This window comes from Dermacentor andersoni, chromosome 1 (assembly GCF_023375885.2).
Source record: "Dermacentor andersoni chromosome 1, qqDerAnde1_hic_scaffold, whole genome shotgun sequence".
Lineage (NCBI taxonomy): Eukaryota > Metazoa > Arthropoda > Arachnida > Ixodida > Ixodidae > Dermacentor > Dermacentor andersoni.
In genome coordinates, this window is record NC_092814.1 from 241,060,305 (window position 1) to 241,074,457 (window position 14,153).

At 44.9% G+C, this 14,153-nt stretch overlaps 1 protein-coding gene across 1 annotated transcript in view; it reads right to left on the reverse strand.

Annotated features, from left to right (window-relative positions):
• The window catches only part of glo (heterogeneous nuclear ribonucleoprotein glorund), a 40,747-nt gene that overhangs the window by 23,215 nt on the left and 3,379 nt on the right, over positions 1 to 14,153 (reverse strand). Inside the window, exons 4-5 of the mRNA XM_050195842.3 lie at positions 5,598 to 5,741; positions 4,786 to 4,924 (exon numbers count right to left, since the gene is read on the reverse strand). Of these exons, the coding sequence (XP_050051799.1) occupies positions 4,786 to 4,924; positions 5,598 to 5,741 (283 nt within the window). The remainder of the gene's footprint in view (positions 1 to 4,785; positions 4,925 to 5,597; positions 5,742 to 14,153) is intronic.

A 14,153-nucleotide genomic window follows, 5' to 3' on the forward strand; every position in this document is an offset into this window, starting at 1 on the left:
TTTTCTCATTACAGCTGTTACTTAAGCATGCATAACAAACAAATCAAAGGAAACATTTTTGCACAATCAACTCTCCGCACAAGTCAAAAACCAGTGAAACCAGGGTATTGCAAAGCTGCTGGGAAAATTAACTATAAACATTACAACTCTGCACCATACAGAGGGCTGTGGACAAGCAGCTCTGCACATTAAGAAAGCTGAGAAACTTAGGATACAAAACTGCACAACCACTGCGCACACCTTGTTGTCCACTGTTTTTAGAAGCGGATTCTATATGATATGCTCATTTTACACTTTAGTAATCTCCTAACACATAGCAAACGTTTTGCAAAGGCAGCAGATTAGCACCACAAACATTACTTTGGCTAAATTAGGCTTGACTAATTAGTGGTGAGCATGAGCCAGAAAGTAAATATATATGCATGCACTATGCCTAGACTGCTGCTGGTTATCACTTATCTGAAAGATTTATGCTTTCCACAATTTTTGATTTAGCAATGCTGCAAAACAAGCACTCCTTTAAGAGAAATTACAGCTGCTTTCAATTCTAAGCCTAGCTCAAAAAAAAAAAAAAAAAAAAAATATAAGCCTTGTCTAACAGCTCGACTTTTTTTTCTAATAATTTTTAATGCTTGATACATTTTTAATACAGAAGCAGCTCCATAAAATTAAACATTTGGTAAATTGTTTGGTACTGTACCATTTCACATATAAAACAGTGCCAAGTTGGAATTTTCACCAAACCATATTGCACTTAGTCTTAACTTCACTAGGGAAGAAAAAAGTGTGTGGGAGAGACAACTGTGCTAACAAATTATGAGATGTACAGATGTGAATCTCATCAATTTTGTAACAGAACCACTTGAATAGAGTAGGACTTCAGAGATGTGTTCCTGTCTGTTACGTTGTTCCAGCTCTTACATTCTCAAACAGCACTCCTATTAAGTTCCCAAAAGGGTCATGTCTTTACTTTCCCATTTGTTACGTTTCCTTCCCAGCTGTTCCATCCAAAAACTGCAATGGTGCAACCGAGAGCTCATTACAATTCCTTGCTATACTGTGGAACACTGCCTCTGGTGAGCACAAACAGGGTGCAACACTGACGGAAAATCCGATGCGCAATACACTGACATTAATGAGTTTGCAAATAGGAGCCTGCGATACGTATACAGTGAAACCTCGTTAAACCGTAGTCGGCCGGAGCTCGGAAAAAGTACGTACTAAACGGTAGTACTGTTTAACCGAAATAGCATGACATCGCCCACTTACCTGTAGAAAACGGAACTCAGAGAGAGTGCGATGAAAGGGGAAAAAACATGCAGTATTTATTCACTTCGCGCGACAAAAGTGTTATTTTCGTTTGATGCTGCGGCGGCCTAGCACGACGACAGCAGCCTCAAACTTACTCAAGCTGCGTGCCAGCTTCTCAGCCAGCCCCCCTCCTCTCGGCAAACACTCGCACGGCAGATTCCTCGTTGGCGTTACGTATTCTCCGTGCACGCGCGCACTAGTGCTGCATAAGTTCCGGGCAGCCTTTTTCATTGCCGGGTGCTGGAGTTCGGAAAACTTTTCGTTTGGAATAGTTACGTTATCGCGCCCCTGTTCTCGTTGCGACGATTGCATTCACGAGGCTGACGTAACGCGCAGCTTCTGCCACTGTCGGGCCTGAATCGCCCGTGCTGTCGCTTTCCGTGTCGTCCTCATCACTGTCGCTAGTCGACACTTCGGCAACAACAGAGGCAACGATGGCGAAAAGTCGAACCTCGTAGCCGACATCTCTTCGCGGTCGCAGCAGCGCTGCCGAGCAACTTCGCATTCCAAATGCCACACATTGTAGTCAACAGCAGATCCATGTCGCGGGCCAGCGCCGACTTCTTCGTGTCACGTTCGATAGCACGGACAATGTCTAATTTTTCTTCTATGCTGAGCACCCAGCGTCTTTTTTATCCGAGCTTCGGCATGACGCGAGTCCTCGCTTGCACGACGCCATAACGCTCTCTCGCTTTCTGGCACGGCGTCGAAATGATGTTGATGTTGATGCGGCTTCACGTGCAAACGCACAGGGCGCTTGGAGGCCGTTGTACCGATCTCTGAGGCTTGTTGTTCTGCCGGACCGCCCGGTGGAGACGACGCACCGCCGTGTTTGCGCGACGAAAAGTGGAAACGCTACGTTTTAACCGATGCGTACGCAATAAGCTGGTACGGTTTATGCGGATACTAAATACATTATGTTCAATGGCCGCTGAGTCGGGGAATTGACTTTACTACTTTTAAACCGAAACTACTGTTTAAGCGGGTACGGTTTAACGAGGTTTTACTGTAGTAGTGAATATGTGCCCTTTGATGATGGCTTCAGGACATCAGAAACGCTGAGCTTGCCCAACAATGTCGTCAACCTATGCACCCGTAGAAAATACGGATGAAGGCACAATCGGACACTGTTGTGGTCTTCCGATACCTCGTGGAGTTAACACACGCTTTGCACTAAGCTGAAGAAAGGTTGCGAGTGTTTAAAAAGGGGCTGTTATTACTTAATGTTCAACCAGAGTGGCAAATGGAAAACACAAGCATTGTTTAGTGCACTTGATGGCTACAACGCCACAAAGAAGAGTTAAATTTACAATCTAACCACCAAGCAGCAATAACAAGCTTTATTTAGTGTTTCTTCAATAGTTTGTTTTCTATTTGACTTCAAATGAAATCTTGTGTGAGAGTAGCTTTTTGCCTATTATGTAGCGCCTGCCAGAAACAGTATGAGATGTCATGTTATCCCAGATCACGCATTCCTTTTTCGTTGTCTCCTAAAAACATTTCAGTGAGGTTCTATTGTCCATTTGAAACAAATCAACAGAAGCGCCCAAATTATTTTAGGCATGTCCCAAATTATGAGACAACCAGGTTTAAAATAAAAATGGTTTAATAATTCCAGCTTTACTGCAAGCCCTTTAAAACATTAAACAGGGATAAGGCTGCAAAGCTTTGTGTCTGCAGACATGCACAGCAGCCTATATTCCAACTTGGTTTAATTCACAACTGGCAAGCAATAGCAACCCAACAAACCACTACCGAGATGCTGCACAGTCAGATTAGGAAAGCTATGATAGCATAACCAATTTCATAGCACCTGACATATAGCCAATGAAGTTTAAAGGCCATTCACAAATATTAAGCACTAAAAACGCAAACACCATGTGTGAAAGCAAAAGCTTACCACATATTAAAATTGACTTAAGGGCACCTCACCCAGCTTCCTCAGAAGTTATGCAGCAGAGCCCTTTTACATTTTTCACAGGAATGGTAAGAAAATGCGCAAGAGCATAGAGGTATGTGGATTTGCGTAAGGAATGTGCTAGTGTGATCCCAAGAACTAAAGATAGATCAATGGGGCGTTACTGTACACTGGAAACTGCAAAGCCCCATTCAGGAAGCATTTTCCCGCAATTATTTTAAAAAGGGATGACCAGTAACAGATACAGTCCAAATTCACCTCCCTGCACAGGTGTTCTCTCCCATTGCTCAAACCCGTGCTTGCAAGGACTTTTCTTTCTAACCCTCACAGCAATGAGCCTATGCCCTCAGACACTGCAGTACACATGCAATGCAACAATACTTTTGAAGGAGTGGCACTGGTGGTTGCACCGTGAAGCACTGGTGCACTTTCATGTGGAATTTTCTTTTCATGGCACAATAATCCACAAAGACTACTATGACCACACTATGAGCACACCAGGATTTTCTCTGTTACCTATGTTCAAACCTGGTGGGGGCCTTCTTAGCACTCTGACCACAAAGTTTTAGGAAACACCTAAGCCAATAATAAGGTTTTATGAACACAGTAATGTCTTATATGTGAAACGTACAGCGTGAAAGTAAAACTGGCAACGATAGAATCTGTGTCAGCTTGATCAGAAACAGTGACTCTTAGAATGCAATTTCAAAATTGCAAACATTTTTTTTGCTTTTAACAGGTGACACAATAAAGATTAAAAAAAATAATAAAATTGGCTAGAACAATTACACTGAATTGTGTGATATACAAACAGGAAAATGCTTCATGAAAGCAATACTTATTGCAACTAATCAAGATAAAGCTAAAAAAGTGCCATAATGGCACTGATGAAGTTTATTGGAAACTGCATTAACCAAGACTCATTATCAGTTTTAAAACAGGTATAGGAAGCAAGATTAAAATAGATCATTGAATGCTGCTTGACTATGTCACAAGAAAGTGGATAGGATGCACGAAAAATTTCATTCAAGGAAATCCTTTCAATGTGTACAAATGCACATTACAAGGCAGAGTGAATTGAAGTAAGAACTATGCAAGTACTATAGTCAAGATAGTTAAATGGCCAGCTTCTGCATTAACTTCAGTTGGCAACCTTTTTCAATTACTATTAAGACCTCTCTTCAACTACATTGGGCCAAATTCTAAAACAAAACTGAATTCGTTAAGAGCAGTGGCCTTCATAGCCTTGTAAGCATGCCAGAAAAAAGTTCTGAACATGTGCAGTGTGCTTTTACTTCACAATAGCACTGCCAGATACAATAAAAAGGAATGAAGCTATGCAAGCAGCACTCAAAACTGAAGTTTTTTTTCTTTTGAAACTGAAGTTTTTGAAGGAACAAGTGATCAGTGCATTTGCTCTAACATGCCAAAATACAAGCAGCGATAAACAGCATGGTACGAGACACACCACAGAATTGGCACAGCAGAGACTAGAAAAATGAAGAGAGAAATGGAGGCCCAAACGAGTTGACCGCCTGGTAGCACTCTGTTCCCACCTGTGCCCAATTTTTTCCTTGTGTTTCCCCATCGCCTTTTCAGCTATATCCCGTGTGGCAAACTGCACAAAAGCTTCCCCCGTGCTCCTCCCCTGGTAGTCGGTAGGAAGTGTAATCCCATTGGGGACAATCTCCAACCCTTCAATAAGGCCCAGAATAGGAGAAAAACACATTGTCACTCGCTCTGCTTTCGCTGCACACAAAGAGGCACACTAACGCATCAACAAAACCAATGCACCACAACACGGCTGTACATAGCTAGCTACTTAAGGCCGCCATGCAACATACCTAACAATGCTCACAGCTCCATCTGAACTTCCAGCGGTCAAATTTTTTGTGCATTTGAAACATTAAAAACGCAAGCAAAGCCACGTCAGCTGCCACTGTTTCACCATTATATGCAAAGAACACTCCTCTTTAACAGGTAATTACATTACATCACGACAAGATGCATACAAATTAAAGGCTTTGTTTCTTCTGCTGTCCACACTAGAACCCCAACCCTATAGTGCCTTTAGAATGCAACCTAGTTCACAAAACATGCAATACGTAAAGTCCACTTCTGAGTTTTGCATAAAGGCTCCCTGAAGACAGTGATCCGCAACTGCTGACTTTGTGCTCATTGAAAGATACTGCATCTCAGTGAGCTTATATTTTAAGTGCAGGTAAGCACACTAAAGCAGTGCTTCATTTTGTTACTTCTCCTCAACAAGTCTATATTTGTTTCCCCAGTGATGATGCAGGCCAATCAATCACTGCCACAGAAAAAGTTCTCGCAAGCAAAGTGTGAATTTAATGAAGATGGAACTTACCCGAAAAGAACTGTGCAATTTCTTCTTTCGAGCAACCAAAGGGCAGGCCTCTCAACCTGACGCAGCCATCGTTGAGAGAATCCTGTTGGTGTGCTCCACTGCGCTTCACGACCCAATCCATTTCACTGCGCTTTGATTTGAACACTGTCGACAAAAGCAAATATTTTACCAGCAATTCACAACCAAGACACTCAGAAATCAATAGAATATTCCCTTCACATCCCTGTTGCAGCCATATGCAGTCGCCAACTGACAATTCATACAACTCTGCAGCACCACCATTTGCTGCATAAATTTAACAGAAGGATGGCTGAAATTGCGAATGCCTTCCGAGCACCATTCGATATTTCAGACTTTCTGCATGACTGCATGCTAAATTAGTCGCAGAGATGAGCAGGAAGAGTAATATCTGCATTTGTGTGTTCTCCCTTCGTGTGCAGTGTTAAATAATGACATGATCTCGGCAACCTAATTGCCTTTTACAAAAGAGTCACTAAAGATCGTCAAGCAGCTTAAAATTGTGACTCAACTCTGGTCTGCATCAACAAGGGCAGTGATCATTCGGTCAGCGAAGTGCAATCGACATCTGTTCAGTTCTAAGAGGAAGGAAATATAGTGCATACATTGACAGTACAGTGAAACCTCGTTAAACCGTAGTTGGTCGGAGCTCGGAAGAAGTATGTAATAAACGGTAGTACTGCTTAACTGAAACAGCGCGAGATTGCCCACTTACCAGTCAAAAACGGAACTCTGTAAAGAGTGCGATAAAAGGGCAAAAAACATGCAGTATTTATTCACCTCACGTGACAAGTCTTATTTTTGTTTGATGCCGTGGCAGCCTAGCAGCGACCTCAAATTCACTTAGGCTGCGAGCCAACTTTCCCGCCAGCCCCCTCTTCGCAGCCAACACCTGCATGAGGCTGACATAAAACGCAGCTTCTGTTCCTGTCGGGCCTGAATCGTCCCGTGCTGTCGCTTTCTGTGTCAACCGCATCACTGTCGTTAGGCAACACTTCGGCAATAACAGAGGCAACAATAGCAAAAAGTCGAACCTTGTAGCAGACATTTTTTCGCTGTTGCAGCAGCACTGCCAAGCAACCTTTTCTTCGCATTCCGAATGTCACACACCGAAGTCAACGGTAGATCCCTCTCGCGTCCCAGCGCCGCTTTCTTGCCTTCTTCGTGCCATGTTCGATAGCATAAATGATGTCCAATTTTTCTTCTATGCCAAGAACCTGGTTTCTGTTCGAGCTTCGGCATGATGCGAGTCCTAGTTTGCACGATGCCACAACACAGGCCACAACACCCTCTGGCACAACACCGAAATGATGATGTGGCATCACTCTTCCAAGCGCCCCCTGCAGAAGCCGTTCTTATCTCTGAGGCTCATTCTGCTGGGCTGACCTGTGGCTGTGATTTAAATCATGACGTACCGCTGCGATTGTGCGATGAGAAGTGAAAACACTATGTGCTAACCCATATGTACGGAATAAGCTGCTACAATTAATGTGGATGCAAAATGCATGATGTGCAATGGCCGCCGCTAAGGCGGGGATTTGACTTTACTACACTACAAACCAAACTACTGCTTAAGGGAAGACCCTGTGCCTGAAAACTTTTTTTAAAGTTCTTTCTCAATTTTGATGAAACTTGCCAAGGTTATGTATTTCGATGTGCTGGTTTTAAATATACATTTTCTTGCAGAGAAAACTTTCCAGAAATTGAATAAATCCAGCTTTATTGCACAATTTGCTTGCAGGTGAGCTATCTGCCAAACTACACATGGCATAATAAATATAGACATACAAAAATGATGCGGAACTAACAAAGAGTGCAAATAAGCAAGTATGGTGTTTCAAGCCAATTTTATACCAAATAAGAACATTGCAAACGTCAGTGAGAGAAATCCATCTAACTGCTAAAAAAAGAAACATTAAAAAAATTCTAATAAATGCAACATTATTTCATTTATCTGCACTCTACAACTCTGCCTTTCTGGAAAAAAAAAATAATAATAATTACAGTGATAGCACAAATAGAAGCAGAGATAATGCCCCTCCAATACGGCATCATCATCAAAATTGTGGTTTTGAGAATACAACAAAAAAACATTTTACAACTGATATATTGAAAGAAAGTTTGAAAAAGGGCACCCAAGGCGATCAGTAGCCACTAGGTATCATTCATGGCCGTTTGGCTGTTGCCGGTCGGCGACATAGCATGCACTGTATGTTCAGTTCAAAAGGATTACACGTTTTCGGGCCCTCAATTCACCACGAGCTTTGTCCCGATGCAACTTCAGCGCAGATCTCACAAACCACAGTCAGTTTAGTAGCGAGACCGTAATCCTGATTGCTCCGCACCAGCTACGCAGAAGCACTGCAAGTATTACACAAGAAAACGCCGAGATGATTGTTCACTGCTGCAAGTCCGACGACAACCTATAGAGTAGCAGGCTTCGCGACAGTTGCACTATCGGCAGTAGGACCTTGAAAAAAAAAAAACTCCACATCTTTTGCTCCGTGGCCGTCATAGATGCAATCTTGTCAAACGTAGCTTTCTCATGTGCTCTCATCTTATCCACTTCTTCAGTTACGACAGCCGTGTTCAATCCTTACGCGAGTGTAACCGGCGTGTGGAAATGTGTGTGATCCAGCAAAGCAGTTGCGGTGTCAACGTTCAGTGGCGGTACAGCTTCAGCAGCGAGCTGACGGGTATCATGTGCCGACTGCGACAACTAAATAGTTTTTGAAAGTTTACTGCATCTCGTACATTTCTGCCCGTATCGATTCCTGGAACGAAACTTTGTCAGACCTCCAGCATATCCAGTATCGCAGTCAGGAGACGAAGACAAAATGGTGGCTGTTTTCGTCTGAATGCTCGTGGTCCTTGGAGCCAATCATAACTCGCCATCTTGGTCACATGCTCGAACTGGCCAATAATATTGTGCGCCGCAAATGTTGCTGACCGACGAATAAGAAAGCCAGACACGCGAGCTTTCGAATGATACCAAAATGACACTGGCAGAGCACATAGTTATCAAGTTATGCAAGACGAAAATCTGGCGCGATTTGTCCCTAATTTAAAGGGCAACGCTTGCGGATTCGCATCTTTAGATCATGATAATGAAAGAACTACGCGGTATTTTGTAACCAAATTTCGGAGCTAGGCACGGAAACGCATTAGGAACACAGAAAATAATTGAAAATTCGAATTTTGGGCCCGGTTTTCAGTCCCAAAGACTTAGGTCCCTCTTAAGCGGGTACGCTTAACGAGGTTTTACTGTACTTTCACTAATTTGTAGTAACTGCATGATACAGCCCAAAACCCAGACTGACCAGAGAGAATGCAAGAATATGTGCACGCAACAATCCATGAACATGCTTCCAGTTTATTCGAACTCCAGATAATTCAGACTTATAGGCGGTCACCGCCAAGTTTGAATTAACGATTGGCAACTGTATTTACCACCTCTCAGGTTATAACAAGAGCCTAAACTTAATAAAGTTACAACTATATGATATGTGAAATTTTTAACGCTTATATTGTACGCCAAAAGCAGCCTCAAACACAACCGCAGGAATGGACCTTTCCAGAAACACACGCGTTGTCAGCGGCAGCCACAATGCAGTGCGGAAAGTTAGTACAGTGAAACCTCGTTAAACCGTACCCGCTTAAACAGTAGTTTTGTTTTAAAAGTAATAAAGTCAAATCCCCGACTCAGCGGCCATTGAACATAATGTGTTTTGCATCCGCATAAACCGTACCAGCTTATTGCGTACGCATTGGTTAAAACGTAACGTTTCAACTTTCGTCGCGCAAACACGGCAGTGCGTCGTCTCCATCGGGCGGCCCGGCAGAACAACAAGCCTCAGAGATCGGAACAACGGCCTCCAAGCGCCCTGTGCGTTTGCGCGTGAAGCCACATTAACATCAGCATCATTTCGACGCCGTGCTAGAGAGCGTTATGGCGTCGTGCAAGCGAGGACTCGCGTCATTCCGAAGCTCGGATAAAAAAGACTCCAGGTGCTCAGCATAGAATAAAAATTAGACATCGTCCGTGCTATCGAACGTGACATGAAGAAGTCAGCGCTGGCACGCGACAAGGATCTGCTGTTGACTACGGTTTATGGCATTTGGAATGCGAAGAAGTTGCTCGGCAGCGCTGCTGCGACCGCGAAGACATGTCGGCTACGAGGTTTGACTTTTCGCCATCGTTGCATCTGTTGTTGCCGAAGTGTCTAGCGACAGTGATAAGGACGACACGGAAAGCGACAGCACGGGCGATTCAGGCCCGACAGTGGCAGAAGCTATGCGTTACGTCAGCCTAATGAATGCAATCGTCGCGACGAGAACAGGGGCGCGATAATGTAACTATTCCAAACTCCGGCACCCAGCAATGAAAATGCGCCCCCGGGAGTTCTGCAGCACTACTGCACGCGTGCACGAAGAATACGTAACGCCTATGAGGAATCTGCCATGCGAGCGTTTGCCGAGAAGAGGGGGCTGGCTGAAAAGCTGGCACGCAGCTTCAGTAAGTTTAAGGGGGGACCTGGTGCACAAGCAGAGCTTTATTGTTATTAACTCTAGAGAGTTGAAACTTACAGCTTATATTCAGTTTAGTGAGCTGATTGCAAATATGTAATCAGTTTTTTTCTATGTTTAATGAAAAAAAAGTTATGCAATCTTTAGTATTATAAATTTGGCATGTGACTTTCAAGAAATTTATTGTACTGAGAGACGTAAAATTAACTGGGTATGTTTCTGAATGTTTAAAGAGTGCACATATAAAGTTTTGTATCTCTATCTACATATTAGCCAAAGTTGTCCAAATTTGAATTAGCAACTTTGGAAGAAAATTTTTTGTTGTTACTTCTTGCAAGATTTGAAAAAGTTGCATTGCACTAGCATACTATATTATAGTTTTCTTGCACTCTCCGACTGTTTAGCTTTCAGGAAAAAAAAGAATCGTGCAAATCGAAGAACTAACAGAGACACAGTGCACATCCCAAATCTTCACACGTGCGAAAATCATCCGAGAAAAACGCAAAAAACATTTAGCAATGTGAAAAATACTTTTTATGGGACAAAATCATAGAATTCACCACTACAATGAATCAGAATGCTCCTGGAGAATAGTCCTAAGCAGGCTTTTCTTTGTGTCTCTTCTTGATGGCTTCCTGGAATGCTGCCGATGATGTGCGCTTTCTGTCTGCGTTGGCCACACGGCGGCTGTCTTTCTCGGATGCTCGCCTACTGCCTGCGCAAGTTTGTTGCACGTGCAGCTCACTGAGTATGTGCGAGCTAGACTGGTGGCTTCCGAGGTCGAACCGCATAACAGCTTCTGCCACGGCAGCCTCAACAGCAAACAGTGATGCTTTCTTTTCTTTTGGCGCCAGGCTCCAAATGATCGAGTGCAGCGATTCATTGGCATTTTGCGTCTTCACTCTCTGACACCTCTGCAAGAGCTTCTTATCAGAGAGGCGCTCATACACTGGCCGCAGTGCATTGCTTACAGCATATGGCAGATTGTATCTGCTTTTTGGGGGGGGGGCTCATTCTTTGCAATGGCTGCATTATATTTGCACCATGAATAAAGGCCGTGGGGACAAAAGCTATGGTTGGGCTTCTCATCAGTTGAGGTTACGTGGTAATATGTAGCCCACACTGCTGTGTGCATCTCATCCACATTTCCCGAATGTGATTTGAGCGCCCAACCATAACTTGTCAGCTTATTTATGAGGTCTCCTGTCAGGCGGCCCTTACCACTGATGCGCTCACCATTTTCCCCTTTCTGCTTCTGCACAAGATTCCGCAGTGCCGTTCCCATGCGTTTCTGCACGTGGTTTGCGCAGTCTTCCTTTTCCACAGGTATGAAGCCGTAGACTTTTGCTTCATCAATGGCACTGTATGATCTGCTGTCACCATCGGAGAGCATGGTTGTGTACCTCAGGCCATGAAGGGAAAGCGAGCGCTGAAATAAAATTAGCGCTGCCTCCACCTCCATCTGGCCTGCCTTGGAAGACGTTCTTTTGGCATGAATGCTGAGACTTCCAGTGAGCATAATCTGGGGTTCCTGGTTTCGGGCCAAGCTCACAGCCAAGGCAGAAATTCGAAAGGACAACATAGTCCAAAACATAGCCTGAAAAAAGCTCTATCACTGTGGCCACTCTTATGTGAGATGAATGTCCCCGAGTGTGCCAAGTGCCATCAAAAGAAACTGCAATATTACCTGCCTTTCCAAAATTCAGGCTTCGGTATACATTCTTCACCGAAGTGGCACACTTAGCCATATTCTCAGTGCGGGCACTTGTTGCAGCTGGATTTAGTTTTGATTTCAAATAGTGCTGATAGGTCTTGTTGTGAAGGCCTCTGTGCGAAACCCTGATAGCGGCAAAAATATCGTTAAGCACCGTCTGCCCGTTTCCCGTGCTCTGTACGGCACGCGCCGCGAGAACATTGATCTCGAAAGGATTGCAGTTGGCAGTGCCACCAACTCGTTGCGAGCTCCATTTCGTGTCAATTTCGCCGCAGTTGCTGCACAGAACTCTCAGCTTCACGGCAATGCCGTACTCCCGCGAGTCCCGCTCGATAGTCACCGCTCCGCGGCACACTCGGCAACCAGCAACTTTTAGTAAACAGTTCACCATGTCGAGGTCGACGATGGTGTACGTTTTTGTCGACGCACTTTCCAGGCGAGGCTCGCTTGTTAGGCACTTCACCTTGCGCTCCGTCGCTGAAACTGAGGAGAGTTCCGCTATTTTTTCCAGTGCTTGTTGCTCAATCTGATCTCGCTCCACCGCTGTGAGATACGCCGTGTCGATTCTCGCGCGTTCCGGCCGAGTGCACATCTCCGTAGCACACGCGCCCGTGACGACCGCCGCTCCGCAATCAGGGGTGTCCGCTATATGTTCATGGTCCGCCGTCGACATCGCGAGCGGCACCAACGTTTTCCATAGCACAGGCCGAGCGCTAATGCCGTCAGCCGTCATGATCGCCTCTTCCCGTTGTGCTGCACCCAACTCCTCGGTTACACCGCTGTTCCGCGGCGTCTGCAAGTCCGCCAGTCCAATAAGGTCGTCAGACGTCACTGGTAGTTCCGATGCATCTTTTCGCTGCACCGCGCGCTTTCTTCTACGCTTCCCAAATTTATGCACTGTACGGAATTTCCGTGCACGGTTTGGCATCTTGACTGATCACGTTCACGCTGAGCACTCAGGCAAAATGGCGTCAGGCAAATGGCGTTCAGGCAAAATGGCGTCGCCGGCGTGGACGCCCGGCGTTCCCGCGCTCCAATCAGAAGGCGCTATTTAGTCACGTGATGGTCGCAGACCAACAGAATGGCGGGATTGTCTCTCTCGTTGTTGCCTGGTTGCTCCCTCCTGAAGCAACCTTGAATGCCCGTTTTCGGCGGGAAAGGGAGCGGGAAGCACACGCTTTCGAACGAGACCAAAATGGCGGCGCTCTGTTGATCGGTTTCGAAACTGTGAGCGGCGCAAGATGGGGCGTTTTCGGTGCGTCTTGCAGATGAAAATGAGCGTCTCGCGTGATAAATACGGCGTTCTTTTGCCCAAGAACGCGTTATTTCGCGTTAATTTTTTGTCGACAAGCGCGTGATGACGTCTAGATTGCGAAAATAACAAAACTGAAACATAGACTTTTTAGTGATGTTTTCGTCTCCAAGACCCGTGTACCCCCTTAAGGCCGCTGTCGTCATGCTAGGCCGCCGCGGCATCAAACGAAAATAACACTTTTGTCGCGCAAACTGAATAAATACTGCATGTTTTTTTTTCCCTTTCATCGCACTCTCTCCGAGTTCCGTTTTCGACAGGTAAGTGGGCGATCTCATGCTAGTTCGGTTAAACAGTACTACCGTTTAGTAAGTAGTTTTCCCGAGCTCTAGACAACTACGGTTTAACGAGGTTTCACTGTACCAGCCACCTCAGCCGCCAGACTCAGTTCGCTTTGCCTGCAACATGCGAGTCGCACACAGCCTGGTGCTCCCTTCTCTCAGAATGTCTTTTGCCAACCACAAGCAGAGGCGTTTCAGAAATCACAGCACCGGTCTCTCCATGGCCGGTGCTCCGACTTCCCATACTGCTTTGCGGACTCCACTGACAATGCACGCATATTACAAGATGGACTCTTAATCTCAATGAAATCCTTATGTAGTAAAAAGTTGTTTACCACTCAAAAATGCTCTGCAGTTAACCTATAGAACCTGCACTTTTTTTTACTGTCCACTGCTTAGTAAGCAGTTTAGTATTTAACAACTTAGTTTATAATCTACAGCACAAGTACCTTAAGCAGGACACCACGAGTGGCAGGCATTTGACATTGCTTCAAATCCGGTATCGATCATGCTACACTGCCACTAAGGTTGCTCAAAATTTTATTTCGCTGATGTGTGTCTCCTGATAAAATAGTCCCATGAGCCTCCCCAAAACAGCTGCACCACAATGTGCAATTGTCAAACGACAGATGTGTGCATGTTAACCTGTTTGGTAACAACAATGTTCCATTTTGTAATTTGTTTCACAAAGTGCCTCTATGCAG